At 41.3% G+C, this 26,904-nt stretch overlaps 1 protein-coding gene across 2 annotated transcripts in view; it reads right to left on the bottom strand.

Annotated features, from left to right (window-relative positions):
- Positions 1-26,904, bottom strand: part of chd3 (chromodomain helicase DNA binding protein 3) — a 65,600-nt gene that overhangs the window by 18,590 nt on the left and 20,106 nt on the right. For both annotated transcript variants that reach the window (XM_062065248.1, XM_062065249.1), the window contains exons 12-37: positions 26,637-26,903; positions 25,034-25,237; positions 23,761-23,984; positions 23,383-23,514; positions 23,195-23,291; positions 22,936-23,127; positions 21,169-21,369; positions 20,957-21,094; positions 20,715-20,836; positions 19,550-19,723; positions 19,334-19,475; positions 15,958-16,089; positions 15,764-15,881; positions 15,560-15,684; positions 15,247-15,478; positions 12,025-12,209; positions 11,356-11,533; positions 11,212-11,298; positions 6,514-6,599; positions 6,167-6,300; positions 5,942-6,086; positions 3,245-3,410; positions 2,994-3,148; positions 1,285-1,456; positions 1,116-1,208; positions 901-1,032 (exon numbers count right to left, since the gene is read on the bottom strand). In XM_062065248.1, the coding sequence (XP_061921232.1) occupies positions 901-1,032; positions 1,116-1,208; positions 1,285-1,456; positions 2,994-3,148; positions 3,245-3,410; positions 5,942-6,086; positions 6,167-6,300; positions 6,514-6,599; positions 11,212-11,298; positions 11,356-11,533; positions 12,025-12,209; positions 15,247-15,478; positions 15,560-15,684; positions 15,764-15,881; positions 15,958-16,089; positions 19,334-19,475; positions 19,550-19,723; positions 20,715-20,836; positions 20,957-21,094; positions 21,169-21,369; positions 22,936-23,127; positions 23,195-23,291; positions 23,383-23,514; positions 23,761-23,984; positions 25,034-25,237; positions 26,637-26,903 (4,033 nt within the window). The remainder of the gene's footprint in view (positions 1-900; positions 1,033-1,115; positions 1,209-1,284; positions 1,457-2,993; positions 3,149-3,244; positions 3,411-5,941; positions 6,087-6,166; positions 6,301-6,513; positions 6,600-11,211; positions 11,299-11,355; positions 11,534-12,024; positions 12,210-15,246; positions 15,479-15,559; positions 15,685-15,763; positions 15,882-15,957; positions 16,090-19,333; positions 19,476-19,549; positions 19,724-20,714; positions 20,837-20,956; positions 21,095-21,168; positions 21,370-22,935; positions 23,128-23,194; positions 23,292-23,382; positions 23,515-23,760; positions 23,985-25,033; positions 25,238-26,636; position 26,904) is intronic.

Genomic DNA, 26,904 nt, shown 5'->3' with positions numbered 1-26,904 from the left:
AATGAATAATAACAAACATTACCTCTATTATCAACAATACAATTGTTTCAAATGCAACAATACATACATGTAATGATAACTTGAAATACAAAAGAAAGAAGATAAATGGAGGGGAAGAAAGAAAAGCAAACAGTTTTAACCTTGTAGATTGTTATAGTATCAATAGGTTAAGCTTTGTCAGTGTGCCATGTGTTACCCAGTTTCACCTAGGGGAACAACGTTAATATATGTTTGATGAAACGTGATTATATGCATGAGGGTATATGTATTAACTGTGAGTGTTAATACTGTATTTGTGTATGGTCATCTTCATTTATGTCGCAACATGCTTTACAATTTCTCATCTCTATCACATGTTGATGAGTGATTGCATTGACTAATTGACACATTTGTTTTATGACTCTGTGGAATATTTACTAGTATTTCTATTGCTTTTTGATATGGAAGATAGCGAAATTCATGAAAGTAGGGGACCGTTCGCAACACAGTCAGCTACGTTGCAGACGTGCGTTTGTGCAACCCAAATGTAACTGTCGATGAGTGATCGCATTACCGTTGGCCATGCTGCATGTGTTTGTCTATGTGTGTGTGTTCTATTTAGTGGCTTATTTTGCAGTCATATGCTATAGAAATAGAGGCCGACTCCCCAACGATGGGATTCTTTGTTTGGGCACACAATTCCGTGGAATGACACGTAATTTTCCTTTGGATGTACGATAATCGAGACGATATACGATGGACCAAAAACATGAATCCAATGTAAAGTAAGGTGTACAAAAACCGAGGTACCACTGTACTTTTTGGGTCCTCAGGACTAAACTTGCAAGCAACAGTCAAGTCAAACGAAAGTGAACAGAAGTTTGTCATGGAATGCTCAAAAGATTTACACTCAAAACTGACCAGTGAAGCCGCCATCAGCAATGTTGAACATGAAACGGGGTCGCTCGGCGGGCATCTTTCCGTTACCCTTGGCAACGTCGACCTTCATTTCTCTGACATCTTTCCCAGCCTCCTTGTCACCTTTGACATCTTCTGTTGACGACAAGGATTACAGATGACATCTAGAAGAAACAGATCTCCTTGATGGATGAGTGTTTCTGGACTAGATGACGCACCTTTCTTGGCTTCAGTGACCTCCGCTGCCTGCGGCGGCGTCCTGTCAGGCTTTTCCGTGTTTTTTTCCCACTTCTCGTCGGCCTTCTCTTCGTCTGTAGATGCAAAGTTGACACGAGTCATCGCCTCCATGTTTGACTTCATCGCCACTGACGCCATCTTTGAAGTTACCTGCTTTTCCTTCTTTGACCCGCTCCTCTGGTTTAGCGGTTTGTTTGGACTCGGCTGCGTTCTTCTGCTGCGTACTGCACTCCTCTGCTGGGCTGCTGCTTGTTTCTTTCTTCTCCCCCTTGTTCAAGTCTGTGTCCTTTTTCCCCTCACTTTTCAAAGCGGAAGATGCGCTCTGCGATGAGGAAAACAAATTACAAACGGGCATTTTTGCAGCAAGAGCTAAAGCTGAACTGAAATGCTGCACGGAAAATGTAGAAATCTGGGAAAAACTGTGAATGTTTTGAATGAGATACACATTTTAATGTTGGAATGGTTTGAATTGGTGGATAAATATTGACAGAATAAAAGATCAAAAGTGGGAATATTTAGGATGTTGTTAAATTGAATGTCCAGAATGAGCTGAAAGTGTTCATTGATTGATTGATTGATTGAGACTTTTATTAGTAGGTTGCACAGTGAAGTACATATTCCGTACAATTGACCACTAAATGGTAACACCCGAATAAGTTTTTCAACTTGTTTAAGTCGGGGTCCACTTAAATTGATTCATGATACAGATATATACTATCATATATACTATCATCATAATACAGTCATCACACAAGATAATCACATTGAATTATTTACATTATTTACAATCAGGAGTGTGGAGGGGGGGTGGGGTGGGGGGGTGGGGGTGGGTAGTGGACAGAGAGAGAGAGAGAGAGAGAGAGAGAGAGAGAGAGAGAGAGAGAGAGAGAGAGAGAGAGAGAGAGAGAGAGAGAGATCAGAAGGCATAAGAAAAAGAATCTGCATTTGATTGTTTACATTTGATTATTAGCAATCCGGGGAGGGTGTTAGTTTAGGGTTGTAGCTGCCTGGAGGTGAACTTTTATAGCGGTTTTGAAGGAGGATAGAGATGCCCTTTCTTTTATACCTGTTGGGAGCGCATTCCACATTGATGTGGCATAGAAAGAGAATGAGTTAAGACCTTTGTTAGTTCGGAATCTGGGTTTAACGTGGTTAGTGGAGCACCCCCTGGTGTTGTGGTTATGGCGGTCATTTACGTTAAGGAAGTAGTTTGACATGTACTTCGGTATCAGGGAGGTGTAGCGGATTTTATAGACTAGGCTCAGTGCAAGTTGTTTAACTCTGTCCTCCACCTTGAGCCAGCCCACTTTAGAGAAGTGGGTAGGAGTGAGGTGGGATCTGGGGTGGAGGTCTAGAAGTAACCTGACTAGCTTGTTCTGAGATGTTTGGAGTTTAGATTTGAGGGTTTTGGAGGTGCTAGGGTACCAGGAGGTGCATGCGTAATCGAAAAAGGGTTGAACGAGAGTTCCCGCCAGAATCCTCAAGGAGGAAATTCTGTAGAGAAATCTCGTTCGTTGGTTAACCTTTTTGATTACCTTGGTTGCCATTTTATCACAGGAAAGGTTAGCCTCTAGAATCGAACCTAGGTAGGTGACCTCATCTTTCCTGGTGATGACACTGTCACCTACTTTTATGGTGAAGTGATTGACTCTCTTAAGTTTGATGTGGGACCCAAACAGGGTCATGTTGGAATAATTAGAATCAGTTGAAAAATGTGAAAGTATTGAGTGTCAAAAAGGGCGGATTAGGGAAAATAATAAATACGAATTTTGGTGCATATGTGTAGTCTAATGAATTCAATACAAGGAGCTAGCTACATTTCAAATCTAATCAAGTGATTTCCTTCCTCTTTGGCCCACCTCTTCACCATCTGCAGACGTGTTTGCATCCTCCTCCTTGCTCTCATCTTTCTCCCTCCCTTTGTCTTTTTCTGTCTGGGCCTCGCCATCTTCCTTGTCGTCCTTTTCTGCCTCTTTGTCGTTTTTTTCAGGCTTGTCCGCCGGAGCAGGCGTTGCTGTAAATGGACAACATCAATCAACTTACCTTCTGCCCTTAGCAGAGCAAGCAGCGCCCCCTGCTGTAAACAAGGCGCACTTACTTATTTGCTTACCTGGCTTTGAGGTGCAAGGCGTGTTGTTGGAGCTGGCATCTGGGGTGGGCGTTGCCGTCTTGGCGGCAGGAGACGATGCCCTGGAGGAGGAGGATTTGTCCACACTGACCTCAGGCTTGAGCTCTGGAAGACTCCACCGCCCGTTTATGTGCTCAAACTCCTGAATCTGATCGATCAATATGCAGGAAAGACCCAGACCTGGCATTATGAACAAGTTCCTTTTTGTTCACAGAAATGACCCTTTTGGGTCTCAAAATTTAAGTAAAAAAAAGCAGTCGATCGTGACACGCACATTTTTGGGAATTTTGCCTATCATTCACAATCCTTATGTGAGAGAAAAACACATGTATTTCCCATTTCTTTGTACTGTAAAAAGTGCTCGTTTGAGGCAGCTAACAATGCAGGTAATGGACATACGATCTATTCCACCTATGAAGCCCTCTAAAAACCATCCAAAAACCTATACAATAAAGTTTTTTGTACATGATGTAACGATAGCATCGCTATGCATAAATGTTAAAATAAGAACTTAAAACAATGACTTACTATGTCCACTCTCATGGAGATGGTGATGGATGGGATGGTTGTATTTTTCAACACACGACCTGTGCTCTCATTGAGCTGCTAAGTTCAGTAAACCTAACATTTATAGAAAAATGCTTCCCAGTGATGTTGTGACGGTTTTATGCTGTGTTCCATTTGTTCAGAGCTATATAGTATCAAGTTGGTAGTGTGTGGATTTTCAAAGTTGACCAATTTACCAGCTTGGTGTCACAAACGTCTCACGCCAGAGGCATGATTTATAACCTAGAATTTACTTCCCAAACTCAAGCAAAAGCAGCTCAAGCCTTTTTTTTGCATGGCAGCTGGCAACCAATGTTATCAGCAGCTCAAGCTAGGTAGTAGCTGGCTACTCGCTAGTGGTTGAAGGAGCAGTGGGGACAAGTCGATGGGTTTCTTTCTTGGTGTTAGCTCTTACAGTAGTAATGTTGCTACAGCTTGGTTGGTATGCAGGTCACAGCACGCAAATGGAGTGTTGTTGGTGCTTTGGAGATGTTTTTAGAGTGTCTTATAAACTAAATAGATATAATCCAATTAAAGGCCTACTGAAACCCACTACTACCGACCACGCAGTCTGATAGTTTACATATCAATGATGAAATCTTAACATTGCAACACATGCCAATACGGCCGGGTTAACTTATAAAGTGCAATTTTAAATTTCCCGCGAAACTTCCGGTTGAAAACGTCTATGTATGATGACGTATGCGCGTGACGTCAATGGTTGAAACGGAAGTATTCGGACACCATTGTATCCAATACAAAAAGCTCTGTTTTCATCGCAAAATTCCACAGTATTCTGGACATCTGTGTTGGTGAATTTTTTGCAATTTGTTTAATGAACAATGAAGACTGCAAAGAAGAAAGCTGTAGGTGGGATCGGTGTATTAGCGGCTGGCTGCAGCAACACAACCAGGAGGACTTTGACTTGGATAGCAGACGCGCTATCCGACGCTAGCCGCCGACCGCATCGATGATCGGGTGAAGTCCTTCGTCGCTCCGTCGATCGCTGGAACGCAGGTGAGCACAGGTGTTGATGAGCAGATGAGGGCTGGCTGGCGTAGGTGGATAGCTAATGTTTTTAGCATAGCTCTGTGAGGTCCCGTTGCTAAGTTAGCTTCAATGGCGTCGTTAGCAACAGCATTGTTAAGCTTCGCCAGGCTGGAAAGCATTAACCGTGTAGTTACAGGTCCATGGTTTAATAGTATTGTTGATTTTCTGTCTATCCTTCCAGTCAGGGGTTTATTTCTTTTGTGTCTATCTGCAGTTAAGCCCGATGCTATCACGTTAGCTTTTAGCTAAAGTGTTTCGCCGATGTATTGTCGTGGAGATAAAAGTCACTGTGAATGTCCATTTCGCGTTCTCGACTCTCATTTTCAAGAGGATATAGTATCCGAGGTGGTTTAAAATACAAATCCGTGATCCACAATAGAAAAAGGAGAAAGTGTGGATTCCAATGAGCCTTTGTACCTAAGTTACGGTCAGAGCGAAAAAAGATACGTCCTGCACTGCACTCTAGTTTTTCACTCTCACTTTCCTCATCCACGAATCTTTCATTCTCGCTCAAATTAATGGAGTAATCGTCGCTTTCTCGGTCCGAATCGCTCTCGCTGGTGGTGTAAACAATGGGGAAATGTGAGGAGCCTTTCAACCTGCGACGTCACGCTACTTCCGGTACAGGCAAGGCTTTTTTTATCAGCGACCAAAAGTTGCGAACTTTATCGTCGATGTTCTCTACTAAATCCTTTCAGCAAAAATATGGCAATATCGCGAAATGATCAAGTATGACACATAGAATGGATCTGCTATCCCCGTTTAAATAAAAAATTCATTTCAGTAGGCCTTTAACTGCATTATCAGCCACATCGTACTGACAGTTTTTCACTATTTAGAATGCACAGATAAGTTAAATACATGTGTGTTCTTGTCTCACATAAAGATGATGAATGATGGGCAAATAGCCCAGAAAAAATGGGCAGTTTTTCTTTGACTGAGTAGAATTTTTTTAATCAGAGGAACACGCTGGATCAGGACTTGAATTGACGGGTAGATGGATTGTCGGCATAAACGGGAATTAATTAAATGTGTTACACTATAAAATGGACCCTAACCAGGTAGGGCAATAGACAGCAATACCTTCTTCTTGACGAGCGACATGACGCCAATGCGAGTCAGGACAGGCTGGCGACACAAGCCCTCCCTCGGGACGCCGTCAGCAAACGTCTCGGCCCCGTCAGCCACTGGCTCACACAAGTGACGCATAAAAAGAGACACGTACGCTCTGGTGGAGACAAGTTTGGGTGTTAAAGGTAAAAAACGGGTGAGTTTGCTTATTTATTTTCTATTTTTCTCCTGACATACTTGAATTCCTTCTCAGTCTTCCCTCTGAGGTCTCTGACCAACCACTGAGAGGAGAAAGCGTCCTGAGACGGCATCCCCCAGCGCATCACCGCATTTAGGAAAGCCTTCCTCTGCCGAGTATTGAAGCCAAGGACCTAACAACACAACGATATTCCATTTCTGGGAAAAGCTACACTGTAGAAACTATCTAGTAAACTTTTTTTTAGTTCCTCTGGCAGGCATTCAGTAAGGCCATATTTTGACTTCTCTTCCCATCTGAGGCCGTTTTGAACAATAATAGATTTAACACATCCTGCGTTATTTGGATCATAGCAGCAAATGTCACAACAGAAACCACGCGGACAGACCTCCAGGTTGCCTCCCACTCTGGCAAGAAGAGGAGGAAGAGGTTTGTCCTTCTCGCTTCTCAGCTGGCGACGTGATTGCCTGCGACCTGCAGGGAATTGCGGGGGAACAGAGCGAAGGATTGAGAATTTGAGCTGTTTAAAAACAAACATTAGAGCGGGATTATTGTACCCCTGAACATGCCTCAATGCCTATATATGGGCATTACAATCCATGCGTTATTCAATGAGGAATTCAGTGTTTCAGGGGTGTCATTTTTGTTTATTATTAGTTCAGGACATGCTAAAAGAGTCATCAGCATGCATAGGAAAGCCAAAATATCAGCTTTCCTGGTCCCTGTGCCTATAAGAAAATACATCCTGTGGCACTAAACAACTACAAGCCTAAAGCTCTGACCTCCCACTTAATGAGGTTGATGCTGAAGCAGCTAAGAACACAGGTGTGTGCAGCAGAAGACCGGCTGAAATTTACATACCAGCCCCATGTGGGGGTGGATGACATGCTTATATACTCGCTGCAGAGAGCCTACTCCTCCCTGGATAGCGTACGAATGAAATTATTAGATTTCTCGTTTGCCTTCAACACATACTTGCCAACCTTGAGAACTCCGAATTCAGGAGATGGGGGGGGGGGGGGGGGGGGTTGGGGGGGGGCGGGGTTTGGTGGTAGCGGGGGTGTATATTGTAGCGTCCCGGAAGAGTTAGTGCTGCAAGGGATTCTGGGTATTTGTTCTGTTGTGTTTATGAAATGTGTTTGTCATTGTTGTTTTGTGTGGGTTTACAGTGTGGCGCATATTTGTAACAGTCTTAAAGTTGTTTATACGGCCGCCCTCAGTGTGACCTGTATGGCTGTTGATCAAGTATGCGTTGCTTTCACTTAAGTGTGTGCAAAAGCCGCATATATTATGTGGCTGGGCCGGCACGCTATTTGTATTGATGAAAAGCGGACGTGACGACAGGTTGTAGAGAATGCTAAAGGCAGTGCTTTCAAGGCACGCCCCCAATATTGTTGTCAGGGTGGAAATCGGGAGAAATTCGGGAAAATGGTTGCACAGGGAGATTTTCGGGAGGGGCACTGAAATTCGGGAGTCTCCTGGGAAAATCGGGAGGGTTGGCAAGTATGCTTCAACACCATCAAGCCTAGACTGCTTGGGAAGAAGCTGTAGAGCATGAATGTGGATGTCTCCCTCATCACCTGGATTACCAAGTACCTGAAGGGCAGATTAAAGTATGCGAAGACGCACAGCCGTGTTTTTGACCGTGTGAACATTACTTTCTCCCTTTCTGTTTGCCACCTTTCAAGTACTGTTCCAAGTTGTGGCATCCACAAAAATAATTGGATGACATGGCCATACTGTCAAGAGAGGAAGGTAGGAGGAGTACACAGCACTGGTGGATGACTTTGGGGCAGGGACAATCATCTGCAGCTGAACGTTAAAAAAATAAGGAAAAGGTTGTCAACTATAGTTAAGGTGAAGGACAAGAACAAACTGGGAAAGATCTTCAAAAAGGCATCAAACTTGCTGCACTAAAAGAGGTGATTAGAGACATAACGTAGAGCAAGATCAGGGCAATTATGAGCAATGCCTCTCACTCCCTCTACAGCACTGTGGACTGTGCAAAGAGCAGCCACCGTAACAGAATTGTGCAAACCTAATGTATTTTCTGCTACACTTCATCATTCACATGCAGCCTTTAGAAACATAATGCACTGACTTTCTTATGTTTTTTTAAATACATTTTAAGTAGTCTATTTGTATGTGTATTTTTTTTATATATATTTGTTTGTATGTTTTATGCTAAGGCTAATTTCCTATTCTTTTAGAGAATTAATAAAGTTAATCTATCTTGTGTTATTTGTATTAGGATTATAGCGTCTCATATTGGTTTTGTGTTACTGTTGTAAATGTTTTGCTATGTCCTATGCAAGTGGTGATAACATGTTTATAATATAGTATGATAATACTTCGGGTGGTAGGTGGGGTACACCCTGGACAAGTCGCCACCTCATCACAGGGCCAACACAGATAGACAGACAACATTCACATTCACATTCACATTCACATTCACATTCACATTCACATTCACATTCACACACTAGGGCCAATTTTAGTGTCACCAATCAACCTATCCCCTGGTGCATGTCTTTGGAGGTGGGAGGAAGCCGGAGTACCCGGAGGAAACCCACGCAGTCACGGGGAGAACATGCAAACTCCACACAGAAAGATCCCGAGCGCAGGATCGAACCCAGGATCTTCGTATTGTGAGGCAGATGCACAAACCTGAGTGAGATAGGCTCCAGCGACCCCCCGCCACCCCAAAAGGGACAAGCGGTAGTAAATGGATGGATGGATGGATGTTGATACTTAAGTTATTGTAGACCCCAATAAGAATAGCTGGAGTTTGCCAAAGCTAATGGGGATCCTAATAAACGAAACAAAACAAAACCTTTTATACTTTTTTTCTGTTTTGAGTGGCCCTAATCGTCATTTGTAAAGTTTTGATGCAGTTTGATATTCATTTTTATAGTAAACCACAGGCTAATAAAAAATAAAGCACAACTTTGGACAGCCATGTCCTAACTTTACAACTGAAGATTGAGCGCGAGAGCCTTGTGTTTGCTAGCAAAAAGCTCAGCGTGAGCATGCCAGGCGAGTGTAATAGCTAAATCAAAAACAGCTTGTAATTCAACACAGAGCTGTGTGGAAGCGTTACCAAAAACATCTTTCATTCTTCATTTTGGCTTAGTGTCATTTTCACCTCTTTTATACTCGGGCTGCTTGAGAGCTGTTATCTAAGGTTCCAGCAGAGTTTTTCTTTTCCATTGTCAAAATGGAGGTGCTTCTACTTAAACTTAAATTTCCTTCTTCGTTTATTCATTTAATTCCCACTCATTTAGATGATGTTTTTGTAGGTATTTTCCATATATTATTACACAATGGTGGTCTGGTTTTGAAGAGCTGGAAGTGTCTGTATGTTTGGCGACTGCTTTCTGATAATGTAAAGAACAAATCCCACAGAGATAAATAACATAATAAAGTATTCACAGCGCTTCACTTTTTACACATTTTGTTATGTTAGTCTTATTTCAAAATGGAATGAATATTTTGTTGTTCTCATATTTCTAAAAACAATAACCCATAATAAAAAAAATGGTAAAAAGTGATGCGATGTGAATACTTTCCGGATGTACTGTATGTTTTGTGTGATTTTTCTTTCATGGATTGGCTGACAGTCTGCCATATTCTGACTCGTAATTTCCAAAATAAAAGTTCAAGCAAAACTTCTTTTTTTTTTTATTTCAACATGATCGCTCACATAGGACAATGGGGTGTGAAACTGGTCCAGTCAGTTTGTGGTCTGCTCCGACATCAGTACTAAGGTTTTCTATTGTAGAAAACAGGATTCTCACACTTGGCCCCACTTAAAGGGGAATTGCACTTTTTTTGGGAATTTTGCCTATCAATCACAATAATTATGAAAGACATGAAGACAGATGTAATTTTTTTTAATGCATTCTAACTCGTAAATAAACTGAAATAAAATTCCACTTACAATGAAACCAATAGGAGGTCCTCTATTCCGCCCAAAAACCCAATAAATAACCATCTAAAAACTCCATTTACATTTTGTGACTTTGATATTGTTATTGTGAACGCTAACAGAGACAAACTATTTATAGGGGGGCCGTGATCACTAGTGTGTGTGCCTATATTGACATAATCGAGTGATAAGCTGCTTCCTCGCTTCCTTGCGTGTGGAAGTTTATTGTAGAACATAAATCATGCCTCTCACCTGCATAGTTGAAGGATGAGGACGTATTCCGACAAGTTGGTACACTTTGACAGCCAATTTATACACAGAATGACGAGAACAACACAAAAAGGCGCTTGGTATTACCCCCATTTTCTTATGAGTCATTTTTAATCTAAACGGGACTATATGAACATCCCAGCAGTTGGCATTCTAATGACAGCAGACATCGTACAGTAAGTGATGTTTCATTATGTTTGTTGGCTTTCATGAAGTCTGCAGTGAGTAATAATCAGTGATGTTGTTAAAAAAAAAGTAAACGTTGTGATGCGTTTATTATAAATAAATTAAATTACCGTATAATAAATGTATACGCCGCGTATGCTTAAAATGAGAAAAATACGTAAATATTAAATGTTATTATAAATGTGCCTGCTACTGCATTACATAAAAACTGACAGTATGCATATAAAACCTTCATGGAGGTGTTTGGATGTTTTTTAAGGGTTTTTATAGGCAGAATAGAGTGACGCACATAGGCTTCATTGTTAGCTGACTTTTGATAGCATTTATTCACTATTTAGAATGTATAAAACAAAGACAAGCATATGTGTTCTTGTCTTTCATAAGGATTGTGAATAATAGGCAGAATTTAAAAAAAAAATGCAGTTCCTCTGTAACACTTAAAACACAGTATGTGTGGCTAGTGTAAGTGTACTTAATGGCACCCTGGTGTGACACGCTTCCTCTTCATTGCGAATGAGCCCAAATAAGACGTAAGTAGTCCACTACTTTATTGTTTAGTCGAGTGACAGAAGTTGCAGTTAAAGAGTTGAGTACAAGTCATGCGACAATCAAACTGGTCATTTTCCAAATGCACAGTGTGAACGCAGGCCAGAAGGGTTGACTGTAAAACAGATCTTGTGAGTACACCCGAAGAGAGCTCACCTTCCGGCCGGTCGTCAAAGTCCTCGTCCTCCTCCTCAGAGCCCACTGAGTATTCCGACTGGTTGTCCGAAATGTCAGCGTGCCACTCTGAAAGGACACGTGGCGCCAATTAAAAATGAACATCCTTTGTCACTGTGGACTCACCTTGATCTTCCTGCGCAGCGTCATTGTAGTTGACAGGCTTGCGGTTCCTTTTGCCTTTTCCCAGCTTACTGGCCAGGTCCTCCTGTTGCTGCTCGTAGTGATGCCGCAACAGTTTCTCCCAGTAGTCGGGGTCCACGTTCTCCTCCTGCTTGATGATCTCCCGTTCGATTTCCTCAACCTGGAGCATGGGATGAGGTCAGAGCAGGCAAAGGGCACAAGGCCATAACGCGAGGCACGTATCCATATGGGCTCAATCAGAGGGTAAAGAGAAGCTGGCAAAGGCCATGGAACAAAGACTTTTGCCATAATTATGCATATCTGCACAATATTAACAAGCTATTTTCTGAATGTCTTCAAGGCATTCACTGACTACTTAGTCAGATACAGATGTTTCCTCACAAAGAGTGGATTAAAGCGGCACAAGTCAATATATTTATACAGCTCAAATGAAAAATGTGAGTAAGAGTTATCGCCTCATATATTTAGCACTACTTTTCTTCTCTTTATTTTACTGCTTTCTGAAGTCAAACTCACGACAACAAAGATAAATGTAGCACAGCGTTTAGCTGCCAAAACTTTTTTTTTTCCCTTCAGCAACTTGGAGGGTCCAAAAAAGGTGAAGCTGGAAGCGAAACAGGAAAAAATAATGTTCTCCTCTTGGCCTATTACCTTGTCCTCCTCTCGGACCATGTACTGGGCCACTTTGAAGGAGCTGAGGTACTCGTTCATATTCTGCACATCAGAGTCGTCGGTGGCGTCCTGGCTTCTGTCGAGCAGCCTCTCGATGGCGGTGCTGTCGTAGTGGATCACGTTGCCCTCATCCTCCACTTTGTCCCCGGAGGAGTTCTTCATACCTGCCAGCAGTCAAATTGAACACAGTTAACACAAACTGCTGGAGAGTGAATGGAGTAAGGTTCCCAAGGTTGGCAAAGTTAGCACATTAGCAACATTTTGCCACTGTAGCAGTACATTTGTTTGCAAAATTCCCCGTCCCTCTCATGATTTGTTACAATTGAGCATTTGTACAATGACATTCGCTTGTCCCCATTGCTTTAATTCTGCTGTTTTATCACAATTTCTCCGACTTTGTGGATTTATTTCAGTCGTGTTTTGACTCATTTTGATTATATCTACTGTGGTGGTGGCCAGCTGTCATTAATTACTTGCAAGAGGGGCGATCGCATTGATTGGATGACGCGTCTTTATTACGCATGCAAATATACAAACCCCGTTTCCATATGAGTTGGGAAATTGTGTTAGATGTAAATATAAACGGAATACAATGATTTGCAAATCCTTTTCAACCCATATTCAATTGAATGCACTACAAAGACAAGATATTTGATGTTCAAACTCATAAACTTTATTTTTTTTTGCAAATAATAATTAACTTAGAATTTCATGGCTGCAACACGTGCCAAAGTAGTTGGGAAAGGGCATGTTTACCACTGTGTTACATGGCCTTTCCTTTTAACAACACTCAGTAAACGCTTGGGAACTGAGGAGACACATTTTTTAAGCTTCTCAGGTGGAATTCTTTCCCATTCTTGCTTGATGTACAGCTTAAGTTGTTCAACAGACCGGGGGTCTCCGTTGTGGTATTTTAGGCTTCATAATGCACCACACATTTTCAATGGGAGACAGGTCTGGACTACAGGCAGGCCAGTCTAGTACCCGCACTCTTTTACTATGAAGCCACGTTGATGTAACACGTGGTTTGGCATTGTCTTGCTGAAATAAGCAGGGGCGTCCATGGTAACGTTGCTTGGATGGTAACATATGTTGCCCCAAAACCTGTATGTACCTTTCAGCATTAATGCCACCTTCACAGATGTGTAAGTTACCCATGTCTTGGGCACTAATACACCCCCATACCATCACAGATGCTGGCTTTCCAACTTTGAGCCTATAACAATCCGTATGGTTCTTTTCCTCTTTGGTCCGGAGGACACGACGTCCACAGTTTTCAAAAATAATTTGAAATGTGGACTCGTCAGACCACAGAACACTTTTCCACTTTGTATCAGTCCATCTTAGATGAGCTCAGGCCCAGCGAAGCCGACGGCGTTTCTGGGTGTTGTTGATAAACGGTTTTCGCCTTGCATAGGAGAGTTTTAACTTGCACTTACAGATGTAGCGACCAACTGTAAAGTTAAAGTACCAATGATTGTCACACACACACACTAGGTGTGGCAAAATTATTCTCTGCATTTGACCCATCACCCTTAATCACCCCCTGGGAGGTGAGGGGAGCAGTGGGCAGCAGCGGTGGCCGTGCCCGGGAATCATTTTTGGTGATTTAACCCCCAATTCCAACCCTTGATGCTGAGTGCCAAACAGGGAGGTAATGGGTCCCATTTTTATAGTCTTTGGTATGACTCGCAGTAGTTACTGACAGTGGGTTTCTGACAGTGGGTTTCTGAAGTGTTCCTGAGCCCATGTGGTGATATCCTTTACACACTGATGTCACTTGTTGATACAGTACAGCCTGAGGGATCGAAGGTCACGGGCTTAGCTGCTTACGTGCAGGGATTTCTCCAGATTCTCTGAACCCTTTGATGATATTACGGACCGTAGATGGTGAAATCCCTAAATTCCTTGCAATAGCTGGTTGAGAAAGGTTTTTCTTAAACTGTTCAACAATTTGCTCACGCATTTGTTGACAAAGTGGTGACCCTCGCCCCATCCTTGTTTGTGAATGACTGAGCATTTCATGGAATCTACTTTTATACCCAATCATGGCACCCACCTGTTCCCAATTTGCCTGTTCACCTGTGGGATGTTCCAAATAAGTGTTTGATGAGGATTCCTCAACTTTATCAGTATTTATTACCACCGTTCCCAACTTCTTTGTCACGTGTTGCTGGCATCAAATTCGAAAGTTAATGATTATTTGCAAAAAAAAAAATGTTTATCAGTTTGAACATCAAATATGTTGTCTTTGTAGCATATTCAACTGAATATGGGTTGAAAATGATTCGCAAATCATTGTATTCCATTTATATTTACATCTAACACAATTTCCCATATCATATGGAAACGGGGTTTGTAGTTGCCAGTAAGCCTGTGTGCTGTGTAATTGACTTTTGGATTATTTTGAGTCTTGGTACTTTATATCTGTTATGCATTGTGTTGGTTTTCACGATGAACCAGCGAGGAAGGATCACATTCTTGTTGTAATATGACTCTGCTACATTGAGAGAGCATAGCATGCCGGACTTTAGGCGTTAAGTGGGCCCAGGCACTCTACGATTGGCCCCGCATGGGTATGCCCAAAAACGCAAAACAGAATCTCGATTCTCTGGGATTACTTTTTCAGAGTCGCACATACACAGACTATTTTCATGTCATGTTTAAAATTTGAAAATAATCCCATTGGGTTATTATTATCACTATTGTTTGGACTCCTCATTGTCTTGTTCTGCATCAAAGACACTTCCAGTTCTTTCTGCCGTTATTCCTGGGAGGTACCAGAATGACAGTTCATTTTCTTGACAGAAATTATTACAAAGATAGAAAATAATCCATCAAGTCAAAACACTTGTCTTGACTTGACAGTACATTCATGCACATACTATAACAAGTAAAAAATTAAAAAAAATTAACATGGGATCAGTCCTCCTGCGAGCTCATGATTGAGCTGGGGGTGTCTGCTTTTAGCGGGTAAAACCAGGGCAGTAGAGCCAACCCGACCTGGCACGGTGAGGCTTACTTGGAAATGGGGAGAATAAGGAGGAAGTGTCGGCCATCAGGTCATATTCAATTACAGTGAATTGACGTAAAATCGTCTTGTGTTGCATATTTGGCCAACAAAAATTATTCAAATTCTGATTCTAATATTAAAAAAAAAAATTCCAGTTTAATTAGATTTTTTGTGAAACGTTCGGGCACCTTCTCCTTCGTCTTTGAAAAGCTCCTCTGTTCCGAATTTAAGGATATCATCCAGTTCCTGCTTGGTCATGGAGCCAGCTTTGGATCCCAGGCCTGGCCGGACCACCAGGTGAGTCAGCATCATCTTCCTCTTGGCCACCTGGGTGATGCGCTCCTCCACGCTGGCTCGCGTCACAAAGCGGTAGATCATGACCTTGTTGGCCTGCCCGATGCGGTGAGCGCGACTGAAGGCCTGACACGACCGGGGGGGACAGAAAAAGAGAAGTTGTGAAAAGCTGAGAAGGATTTCTCTGCCATGACAGCCACAGGCTACCTGTATGTCATTGTGAGGGTTCCAGTCTGAGTCGAAGATGACCACAGTGTCTGCTGTGGCCAAGTTGATTCCTAAACCTCCAGCTCGGGTGGAGAGCAAAAAACAAAACTGACAGGCGCCTGGTGCTGCAAACAGAAAAAAGACACAAAATATTGTTATTTTTTTAAGTAGAGCAGGATTTCAGCCTCTCCAACACGAACACACCGTTGAAGCGGTCAATGGCCTCCTGCCTCAGAGCTCCTGTGACGCCGCCGTCTATCCTTTCATACTTGTAACCTTCGTGATCCAGGAAGTCTTCAAGTAGGTCCAGCATTTTAGTCATCTGCAAAAAAGACAAGTTTCACCAAAGCTGTATGGGAGGGAGGAGGGGGGTTAGCATGTGTTAAAAGACAGACTACCTGGGAGAAGACCAGCACCCTGTGGCCCTGCTCCTTCAGTTTCCTCAGCATCTTCTGCATTAGCGTCAGTTTTCCAGAAGCCTTTGTGAGGGCAGAACCCTCATAAGCACCGTTTGGTGTTTTCTGGGCTTCCTGTAACACAACGGGAGAGCATGGCTGTACTACACCGCCACATGGTGTCACTGTTGCACAATTTAGAAGGCTGCCTCATGTCTTAAGAGTAGACCCAAACCAGTGTTCCCAAACCGTTATTGACCCAAAGCACATATTTTACATGTGTAACATGACTAATTCTGTTGTTTGAATGACAAGAAGTAGATAGATAGGTGAATTATGTACCTTCTGCTATCTGGCAAAAGACTGATTAATTGTTCCACCAGTTACTATGTGTTTCCTGACACAGATAGATGAACAAAAATACCCCCCAAAACTACATTGTATTCATAAAAAGAATATTTTACATAAAAAAACAAAAAAAAATTGTATTAAAGAAATAATATTGTTTTGAATAATTAAGCACAGTTGGATATTTAGCTGCAGCACTGTGGTTCTTAATCACTGTGGTTCTTAATCACTACACAATGTTTCCGGGGGGGAAAAAACGTTTTTCATCAGGTCTACATAGATGAATGAAATCACAAATTAAGCCTTGAAATCCCCTTTATATATATATGCTGTGGCACTTCAAGAATATCTATTTGGCAGCTGTGTAAAGCCTGGTAGTAATAAAATAATCCATTATGACAATACTACATTAGTATCGCAACATTATAAATGTCTTATTACAATAAACTACTAACCTAATAAACTACTCTAGGTGTTTGTGGCACATTCTATTGTATTGTTTTTCATACAATATTTCTCATCTAAAAGTTTGTTTTTATTTTCAAAACGCATGATACATGTTAAAATTGTGCTGTTTTGGGCGGCAAACACCAAATAAATTGATTTCAATTCATTTGAATGGGCGACGTTGAGTTGCGGTATAGGTGTTGTGAGTTAAGATCTCTGTCACAGAACCAATTAAGCTCATAAATCGAAGTACAAGCTGTACAGGCGAGTGACATTTTTAGACACCCAGGAAAAATGTATTGGTGTAGATTAACTTTGAGAGATCTAGACTCATTGTTTAATTTTGTTATGGGTCCATCATTGGGAAAACCTTGTTGTTTTTGGTGGAAATAATATCGCAGTACAACCAAAAATATGAACTAAAATTACGGAACTTCATTTGTATGAAACAGAAATCAGCAAAGGTAAGACAAGATTTAGAATCATAAACGCTCATTTTTGCTTCATGTTCAGTGAGTTTTAGCGGTTAACATTTATTATGCAAAACCAACTTTTCTTACCTGATGGTACCTGGTTTTATGTATTTGGGATCTCCATAAGTCCCAAAAAATTTAAATCAAACCATGGAGGTATGGTGGAAATATGTTTAAAAAACCTTTGCCTTCCTTCATACTTCTTAAAAATGAGCCTTTTGGAATTTTTCTCTGTCCTGTGACGTTGTCTGACCTGTGACGTCAGCAGATATCTCCATATATTGTGGAAATTTACCCGAAGATTTTTGTGCAAGTCTGCCATTGTAGTCCCACATAGTAGTCAATAAACTCCTTCTTTTTCTTTATCCTTCCGTTTTGGACAGACTGCTTTGTAGATGCACTTGCATCCTCCACTGTTGCCATTTCTAATACAAAGTAGCGTATAGTTCAGTAGACTCGATAATGAAGCGCTGAAAACTACAACATGGCTTACGGGAAGAAGACGAAGTTGAAGTGGAGGCACGTAAAAAAAGACCCTGCCCATATAGTAGGTGCCCTGCCTACAAAACGCTGCATACTGAAGAGACGGTCAGAAAGCGGCTTGTAGGTGGTCTGTAAAACATAATCTATGTAAAATGTTGATCAAATAACCACCTTACATGTTATGTAGACCAGTGGTCCCCAACCACCGGGCCGCGGCCCGGTACCGGTCCGTGGATCGATTGGTACCGGGCCGCACAAGAATAAAAAATAAAAATAAAAATTAATATATATATATTTTTTTTTAAATTAAATCAACATAAAAAAACACAATATACACTTACAATTAGTGCACCAACCCAAAAAACCTCCCTCCCCCATTTACACTCATTCGCACAAAAGGGTTGTTTCTTTCTGTTATTAATATTTCTGGTTCCTACATTATATATCAATATAGATCAATACAGTCTGCAGGGATACAGTCCGTAAGCACACAGGATTGTATTTTTTTATGAAAAAAAACAAAAAACAAGGAGGGCGGCGTGGCAAAGTTGGTAGAGTGGCCGGGCCAGCAATCGGAGGGTTGCTGGTTACTGGGGTTCAATCCCCACCTTCTACCATCCTAGTCACGTCCGTTGTGTCCTTGGGCAAGACACTTCACCCTTGCTCCTGATGGCTGCTGGTTAGCGCCTTGCAGGGCAGCTCCCGCCATCAGTGTGTGAATGTGTGTGTGAATGGGTGAATGTGGAAATACTGTCAAAGCGCTTTGAGTACCTTGAAGGTAGAAAAGCGCTATACAAGTATAACCCATTTATCATTTATTAACCCCCCCCCCACTTTGAAGTATGGCGGGGCTATTAGGGATGTCCGATAATATCGGCCTGCCGATATTATCGGCCGATAAATGCGTTAAAATGTAATATCGGAAATTATCGGTATCGTTTTTTTTATTATCTGTATCGGTTTTTTATTTTTATTTTTTTATTAAATCAACATAAAAAACACAAGATACACTTACAATTAGTGCACCAACCCAAAAAACCTCCCTCCCCCCATTTCTTTCTGTTATCAATATTCTGGTTCCTACATTATATATCAATATATATCAATACAGTCTGCAAGGGATACAGTCTGTAAGCACACATGATTGTGCGTGCTGCTGGTCCACTAATAGTACTAACCTTTAACAGTTAATTTTACTCATTTTCATTAATTACTAGTTTCTATGTAACTGTTTTTATATTGTTGTACTTTCTTTTTTATTCAAGAAAATGTTTTTAATTTAGTTATCTTATTTTATTTAGTTTTTTAAAAAGTACCTTATCTTCACCATACATGGTTGTCCAAATTAGGCATAATAATGTGTTAATTCCACGACTGCATATATCGGTTGATATCGATATCGGTTGATATCGGTATCGGTAATTAAAGAGTTGGACAATATCGGAATATCGGATATCGGCAAAAAGCCATTATCGGACATCCCTAGTGGCTATAGTAATGTTGACCCACAATTATTTAAAATATGGCAATACTGTATAACCAACGCTTTGTTGCCCCCAGTACCAGGGTTTTCCGGGCTAATGAGGTGAAAAAAGAAGAAGATATGAAAACAATGGAGTTCTTCTCACCATGGAGGCGACAGGGAAAAGGTAGGGGTGGTTGCAGCACTTTTTCAGATCCATCATGATGTTGAGCAGAGAGACCTGGTTCCCTCCGCCTTTTGAGTTAAGAGCCTCAAAGTTCTTGGTAAGAATCAGCTTATAGTATTTTCTGTGTTGAAATAAGAAAACACGAGAATAAAGGAGAACTCTCAGCAGGACCAGTGAGCGACCGGTGTGTCGTACTTCTGCATGGGGCTCAGTTCCACTCGTACAATCAGCTCTGTTTTGGCGGGCATGTTCTTGAAGACATCGGCCTTTAGCCTCCGCAGCATGTGAGGACCCAGCAGGTCGTGGAGTTTCTTGATCTGATCTTCCTTGGAGATGTCGGCAAACTCCTCCAAGAAGCCCTCGAGGTTGCTGCACAGTTATTAATTAAGGGGGACCTACAGTATGATGAATTTACTCGTTTTTGACTTGTAAATGTTGTTTCAATGTTGGATACTCGTGTTAAACAAGGCCAAAGCATCAAATCCTGTTCTGTCTCCCTGTAATGTTTGTCTGCTCTTTAATGGGATTGTGCTGAAAATCTTAATTTCCCCTCGGGATTATTAAAGTATTACTGATTCTTATTTCTGATTCTGAAATCATAAGGTTCGTGCATTTGGCCGTGAGCTTACACGCAGTTTTGGATGGCTCTGTTTGCGGAGTTATGGATTATTTTTAACAGGGAGAATCTGGTCAATTTTATTATTATTACTATTATTATAGGCCATATTGTACCAGAAAGCCTCCTCCCCCTCTGCTGAGCCGACCAGCTAAGACTGCTGCCGTTGGAACTTCCGTATATTCCTTCGAGTTTCATGCCCTCCCGCCTGCTCTATGACTAAAATAAATACTATAAAATAGACACTTATACACATCTGGGCAACTTGGTATTTAGATGAGCCGCTGAACTCGGACGAAACAAAAGGCCCCATTGTGACAATACGACTTGGTTTGAAGAAACATTAGAGAAGGTAAATAAAGTATAATTTTCATCTAAGTTTGGAATGTGCATAATAACACAGATGTGCAGCATGCAGTGAAATTAGCAGTGTTGTATCGATCTGAGTCAACAGGTGTACCTAATGTTGTGACTAGGTGAATATCTACGGTACACTGTTTGTGAAGTTTATTTTCGACCGTGACAGAAAAAACATTGTGGGGACGTTCGTATAGATACATATATATTTAACGGTGTACATTTACAAATTCTGATACTTTTGGAGAGGGTGGTGCGTGGTTTCATTTGCAGTCAAGAGATGTGTTATTTTAACCACAAGGAAGTGTTTTAAATGTACATTAAAATCATCATATGTCTTCTTCAAGGCATCATTTTGATGTGAAAGTTTGTGTGTGCGTGTCGTACTTGAAGCGGTTTGGCGTGAGAAAGTTGAGCAGGTGAAAAAGCTCCTCCAGGTTGTTCTGTAGCGGCGTTCCTGTCAGCAGCAGCTTGTGGTCAATCTTGTAGTCGTTCAGTCGCCTGAAAAACTGCAGAAGAGTTGTTCGTACACAGTATGTCCAAAAGAGGGCGCTGACTAGTACAGTGGAACCCAGTTTATTTGTGAAGTGCATTCACACACACACTGCAGTCTTTTTAGTCTAAAGTACCTTGGACTGATTGTTTTTAAGGCGGTGAGCCTCATCCACCACCAGACATGCCCAGTCGATGGACTTCAGGGCCGTCTGGTCGATGGTCACCAGCTCATAGGAGGTCAGCAGCACATGGAACTTAATAGGAGTATCTCTCTACATGAGTGAAGAATGTTTGATGATGTGATTTGTCAATGAAATATATTTGAGGGGAGAACGTTGTGTCTCACCCGCATCTTGAAAGACTTCTTTCCTCCCTTCACGACGGAGTCGTCAAACGATAACTCGTTCTCTCTGATGATGGCTCGGCTGTCCTTATCGCCCGTGTAGGTCACCACGTAGAAGTCGGGTGCCCACATCTCAAACTCCCGCTCCCAGTTGATGATGGTGGAGAGTGGGGCGCTAACCAGGAAGGGACCCTTTGTGTGACCCTGGGGAATGAGAATGCAACTCCTTTTAGCTGTTGACAACCCAATTGCAAAAGTTACGCACATTATAAAAAAGACCACTGAGAAGAATAAACAATGATGGGTATCAGGAACACGCAAATACACTCTTTATCACAAAATGTATGGATCTGTTGCAGATATATTTGAAGCAAAACACAACCACCAAATATCCAAAACATGTTCAAAGATAGAGATAGAAAATATAATTTTAGGGGTAAATTGAATAAAGAAGAAAAATTGCATATCGGTTTGTGGGGTGAATCAGTGAAATCAGTTGGATAAGGAAATCAAACAAAGCAATAACATCAGTCAATTTAAAAAGAAATACAAAACAACATTTTTCACAGGTACAACAAAGAGGAAACATGTCATGATCTGTGGTTTGGATCATGTTTTATGTTATTTTCTGTTTAAGACTCTAGTTCCTGGTTGCACTTCCTTGTTTGTTTTGTCACCATGGTTACTCATTGTGTTCACCTGTCTCTGATTAGTGCTCGCCCGCTCACCTGCTTCCCGAGCACTAATCAGAGGCATTATTTAAGCTTGTCTTTGCCAGTCAGTCGGCCTGGCTTCATTGTTTGCGTCACACCTATGCCACGTAAGTTTTGTTTATTCCATGTCATAGTCTATGCTAAGTCTTAGCTTCCTATGTGAAAGGCACGCTTGCCTTTTTGTTGATTTGCCTGCATTTTTTGTAGTTTGGTGATTTATGTTAAATAAATCAAATCATACCTTCACGCTGTCGTCCGGAGCTGTCCATTTTTGCATCTTGGAAGAACAACCGCGCAGCAAGCTGCACCCCCGCCGTGACAAAACATTCATTATCTTAAGGATATAAAGTATTTATACAAACTACAGTTGATGAAATGATGAGTGGGTTTATTATTGTGAGTATGTGTGAATTAAATTAAATGACATGTTCTTAATATGGTTTAGTGTCAGGTGATTATGTATTGTATTGATGATTAAAAATCAAAATATCTGAGTGATGGGACAGGACAATATAAACTTTTGCTTCTTCCTGCTCTTTTACGGACACACACCATGTTTCTTTGTTTCTGTTCATTTCTGTATTATTACTACTGTTTTTTGTAGATTAAGAGATGTTTGAATTGTGTAGATGGTTTATTTTGTTCGGAATTAATTGGTGAACTGAACTGAACTGAGCCAACTTAACCTGTGTTCTTTGTTTTACTAAAAACTGTTCGCTTACGTCAATGTCGGCATACATGGTTGACAGCTTAGGTAAAAATCTAATTTTAAAACCAGAAGTGTCGTTTTGTATGAAAAGTCTGTCCGTTAATTTGTAACTTCATTGTTATCATTAAGCAGTGTGAAACAACCACAGCAACATAACGGTCTAGTTACATAGCATTAAAACGCACAATGTTCAGTGCAAAGTAAGAAAAATAAACCACTTGGATTCAACCACAGCAACTTTCGGTTTTGTCAACCAGTGATATTGACGTTAGTTGTGGGTTGTCAACATAAGCGGTTTCACTATATTAACATTTTGTGGTCAGACAAAAAGTAGGAAAAGATGGGTACCTCTTTAAAGAGAGAATAGAGGAAGACAATGGTCTGGATGGTCTTGCCGAGACCCATCTCGTCCGCCAGAATGGTGTCGGTGCCCTGAGCCCAGGAAAAGCGAAGCCAATTGAGACCCTCCATTTGGTACAGGTGCAGTGTGCCGCCCGTCAACGTCACAAAGTCTGGCTGCTCCTCGTATTTGATCGTAGGCTGCAAGGAGAAGTTCAACGAGGAAGTAAAATGGAAGTCAATTTAGACTGGGGCACAGTGAGCTCACATCAGTGACTGGTGAGGCGGGAGACTCGTCTTCGTCCTCCTGACTCTTACTCCTCATCCTCCTGGGTTTGTCCGGGTCTTCCTTCATGATGGAGTCCCTTTTAGAGCAGCAACAATAAGTAAAACGTGAGTGCTAAATGAGCGCAGACCTCCATTGAGGAGGTTGGTGCCCAGATCCAAATAGCCCACCTGTGTCTCCAGTAGTTGGTCTTGTAAATACCAAAGTCGGGGATGTCCATGTCATCTCGTTCCCAAGTGCACTGATCATAGGTCAGGTCTCTCCATTTAACCAGGTAGTGGTAGATGCCCTTTTTATCAACACTGAAGCAAACAGCACCAATGAGGTCATCACTTAAACACACACTAGATACATTGGAAGCCGTTTGTCGACGTCCCTTAGACGACTTTACTGATATTGACATAAGCGGTTGGCGACATTGCCTGCGCATTTGCTAAAACGATTTTCATTCAAATGACCTGAGCTGATTTAAACAGTCACGTTTTAGTAATAAGAATAATTAAACGGGTTCCACTGTACTATGTGCTATTGCATATACTACACTCTACCTGTGGTTGATGATGCGATGGATTATCATCCACTCAGGCTTGATGCCATATTTGTAGTACTTCTCTTCAAGGATGGCGTATTGCGGGTCTTTAGCCCTCCTCTTCTCGCTCTTTCCCATCCCGTTCTCATCCTCGCCGCCCGAGACGTAGTCCAAACTGGGGGGTTCGTCCATATCTGTCTTCCTCTGGTAATTTCTGTACATCACTGAGTGGAAGATCTCCAACTGGCAGGCAGCAAAAAGGGGGACATTTCTTAAAATAATTTTTCTCAATGTAACTGTCGTATTGGGTTTCATTTTTTTTTGTGGGGGGTTAGGGGATGCACATAATACCTGCTGGGACCCTTATCGTACACAATACTCCTGAGGGCCCCCTATCCCATCCTAAACCGTCGCTGCCCTATACAAACACACTTGGTATGTTTACGTGGACTAAAAATACACACTATTGCATGAATTTGGTTGAAACCAGTTTTTTAAAACACAAGTGAAAACCCTAGTTAAGTTTTTGACCATAAAAGATGGGATTATACCTTGACTACATTATAGCTAGATAACCCCCAAAATAATTAGGTTTTTTATTGATTTTTTTCTTATTACAAAAAAGTGCCAACAAATTCAATACAAAGTGTCTAAAATATTAATTCAATTAATCATATTTTTAAGTTTCTAACCTAAATTAAGGGGCCTTGAACGCACTACAGTTATGGGAAATGAGAGGCAAAACTACATAACTTGTACATAACTTTCTCCTATGCTGCCTTAGACAGATTAAATACATTTTTCACCTTTCTTCCATCATCTCATTCTTGTTCCAAAATGCTGGTGCTGTGTGTAAATGCTGTAAGGTAAGCTTTGATGACATTATGAGGTCTGTGTGGAGTGAAATGCTCAAAGCTAGGTTTGTTGCTATCCAAGTGGAACAAACCATTTTGTATTTTTGATAGGGGACATATACAGTATATAATAGTGTTGGATATTTTTTTTTAAATTTCATCCACCCATTTTCTATTTTTTTGTCCCTTACGGGGTCACGCAGAACTGCTGGAGCATATCCCAGCTGCACACGGACGGAATCAAGCAACCTTATTATTGTTCAATAATAAGGTTATGTTTATGTTATCTAAAAATTTATGATGTCGTTATTTTATAACTTACATATTTAGATGACATTAAAAAATATTCAGACTTTACAAAATCCCAGGGGCCCCCTTCTGCTTGGGGCCCCAGTACAACATCCCCACTTTCCCCTCCACTTCCACGCCCCTGGGTACCTGCAGCTCAGTGATCCATGTACAGTGCCAGTAGGACTGGCCCACCAACTTGACAAAGAATTCCCGCTCAGCTCTGCCCTTCATAGGTGGCGGAGGAGGTTCATCAGGTGGCGCATCAGGGGCAGGCGGCACGGGAACGGGAGCCGGGGGTTCGCCCCACCGCCAGTGAAGGATCTTCTGTACTCGTCCTTTAATCGGTGGACACTGGAAGAATAACACAAAGAATTATAAGACATTTTAGGACATTTTCCTTATGTTTAGCAGTATATTAAACCAAAAACAACAGCCTAAAGTCAGGAGGTGTGTGTAAAATATAGTGCTCCAATCATGGAGGTTGGTTAATTGGTGCAGTTGAGGCACAAACTGGAGGTGGCCGGATCAAACCAAATATAAATAATATTGACACAATGGGTAGTATCAGTATCGAAACGACACTAGCAATATATATACATATATATATATATAGAGAGAGAGCGAGAGAGAGAGAGAACCCAGGTGGAAAATGTCTTAAGTCTGTGTGTTTATGTCTGTAAAAGAGCGTTTGTATCCATTTTGTGTTGAGCTGTTTAGAAAAGCGTAATGTTTAATATGCAAATAGTAACAAATATTAGGGATGGAACGATATGAAAATTTTGTGTCACAATTATCGTGACCAAAATCATCACGATTATCATTATTATTGCAGTATTGTTGAATGTGCTCGAAAAGTACTTTTGCATGTTTTGTGTTTCTTATGCGTCACAGATAAGAGTATTGTGGCGGGCATTATGACGTCCTACTCTGTTCAGCGGTCCTTGAACGCACCGTAACAACACCTCTGTGTCATATTTCTCTGAATAGAGAACAATCGCTCTGGTCTAAGAGAGCACAGCTTTTAGGTTCAATATGCACAATCCTCAGACACCAATGTGTTTGTATAATTAGGGTATGTCGTTTCCTAATGGGGAGAGACGTTATTGTCTCTTGTTTTCATGTTAACATTTAAGATAGCAAGCTAGCGGCAGTCCTTCTGGGACTTTATTAAAGTGCGCCTATCAATCACTGTTTTTCGATAATTTCTTTTTAAACAGGTAATAATAACCGCGAGAGTTTTACTGTGTTATTATTATTATTGTTTATCGTTACATCCCCAGCCTAAATCAAACAAATTGTCCAGTCCCATGTTGGTTTACATTTTAATGAGATAAACTTATATTAAGATAAAAAACTTTTTTTTGCGATTATTCGTGATTAATTTTGAGTTAATTATGGACAAATGCTATTAATCGTGATTAAAATGTATAATCGTTTGACAGCCCTAATTTATGTATTGTTTAATTGTTCACAAATAATACATTCAAAATATTTAAGAATATTTGATTATAATGTGATAATAATCATGATCAACAAATGAAGGCAAAATCACAAAAACATTTGAAGGTATCAGTATCGAAAACACTAGGCCTGTATTGATTTGGTATCGGATCAATACCAGAATATGCAGTATCGCCCACCTTTGGCAAAAACCAAACAACAAAGACGGACAAAGAGTCGTCATGCAAAGGAAGCACATCATGTGACCATCATGCACGGCGGTGCCCGAGTAGGACATTAAATCACTAACCGTGCATCGCGGACACAACCACTCTCCATTGGGGATCTCTGGCAGTGGAGGGTTTAGACAGTGGATGTGGTAGGAAGATGTGCAGGTGTCACAGCACAACAGTTCACCTCCGTCTTTACACACCCGGCAGAACTCAATATGGTCGTCCTCCTCCTCGGCACTGGCAGGGACACTGGCCCCAACCTCCAAGATGGTTCTGTCCTCCACGTCCTCTTCAAAGTCCTCAAAGTCCTCGTCTTTTGCTTCCCACTGGATACCTTCTTTTTCC

This window comes from Entelurus aequoreus, linkage group LG12, assembly GCF_033978785.1.
Source record: "Entelurus aequoreus isolate RoL-2023_Sb linkage group LG12, RoL_Eaeq_v1.1, whole genome shotgun sequence".
Lineage (NCBI taxonomy): Eukaryota > Metazoa > Chordata > Actinopteri > Syngnathiformes > Syngnathidae > Entelurus > Entelurus aequoreus.
The sequence above is the reverse complement of the archived record's forward strand: the minus strand, read 5'-3'. Positions and strand labels throughout refer to the sequence as shown.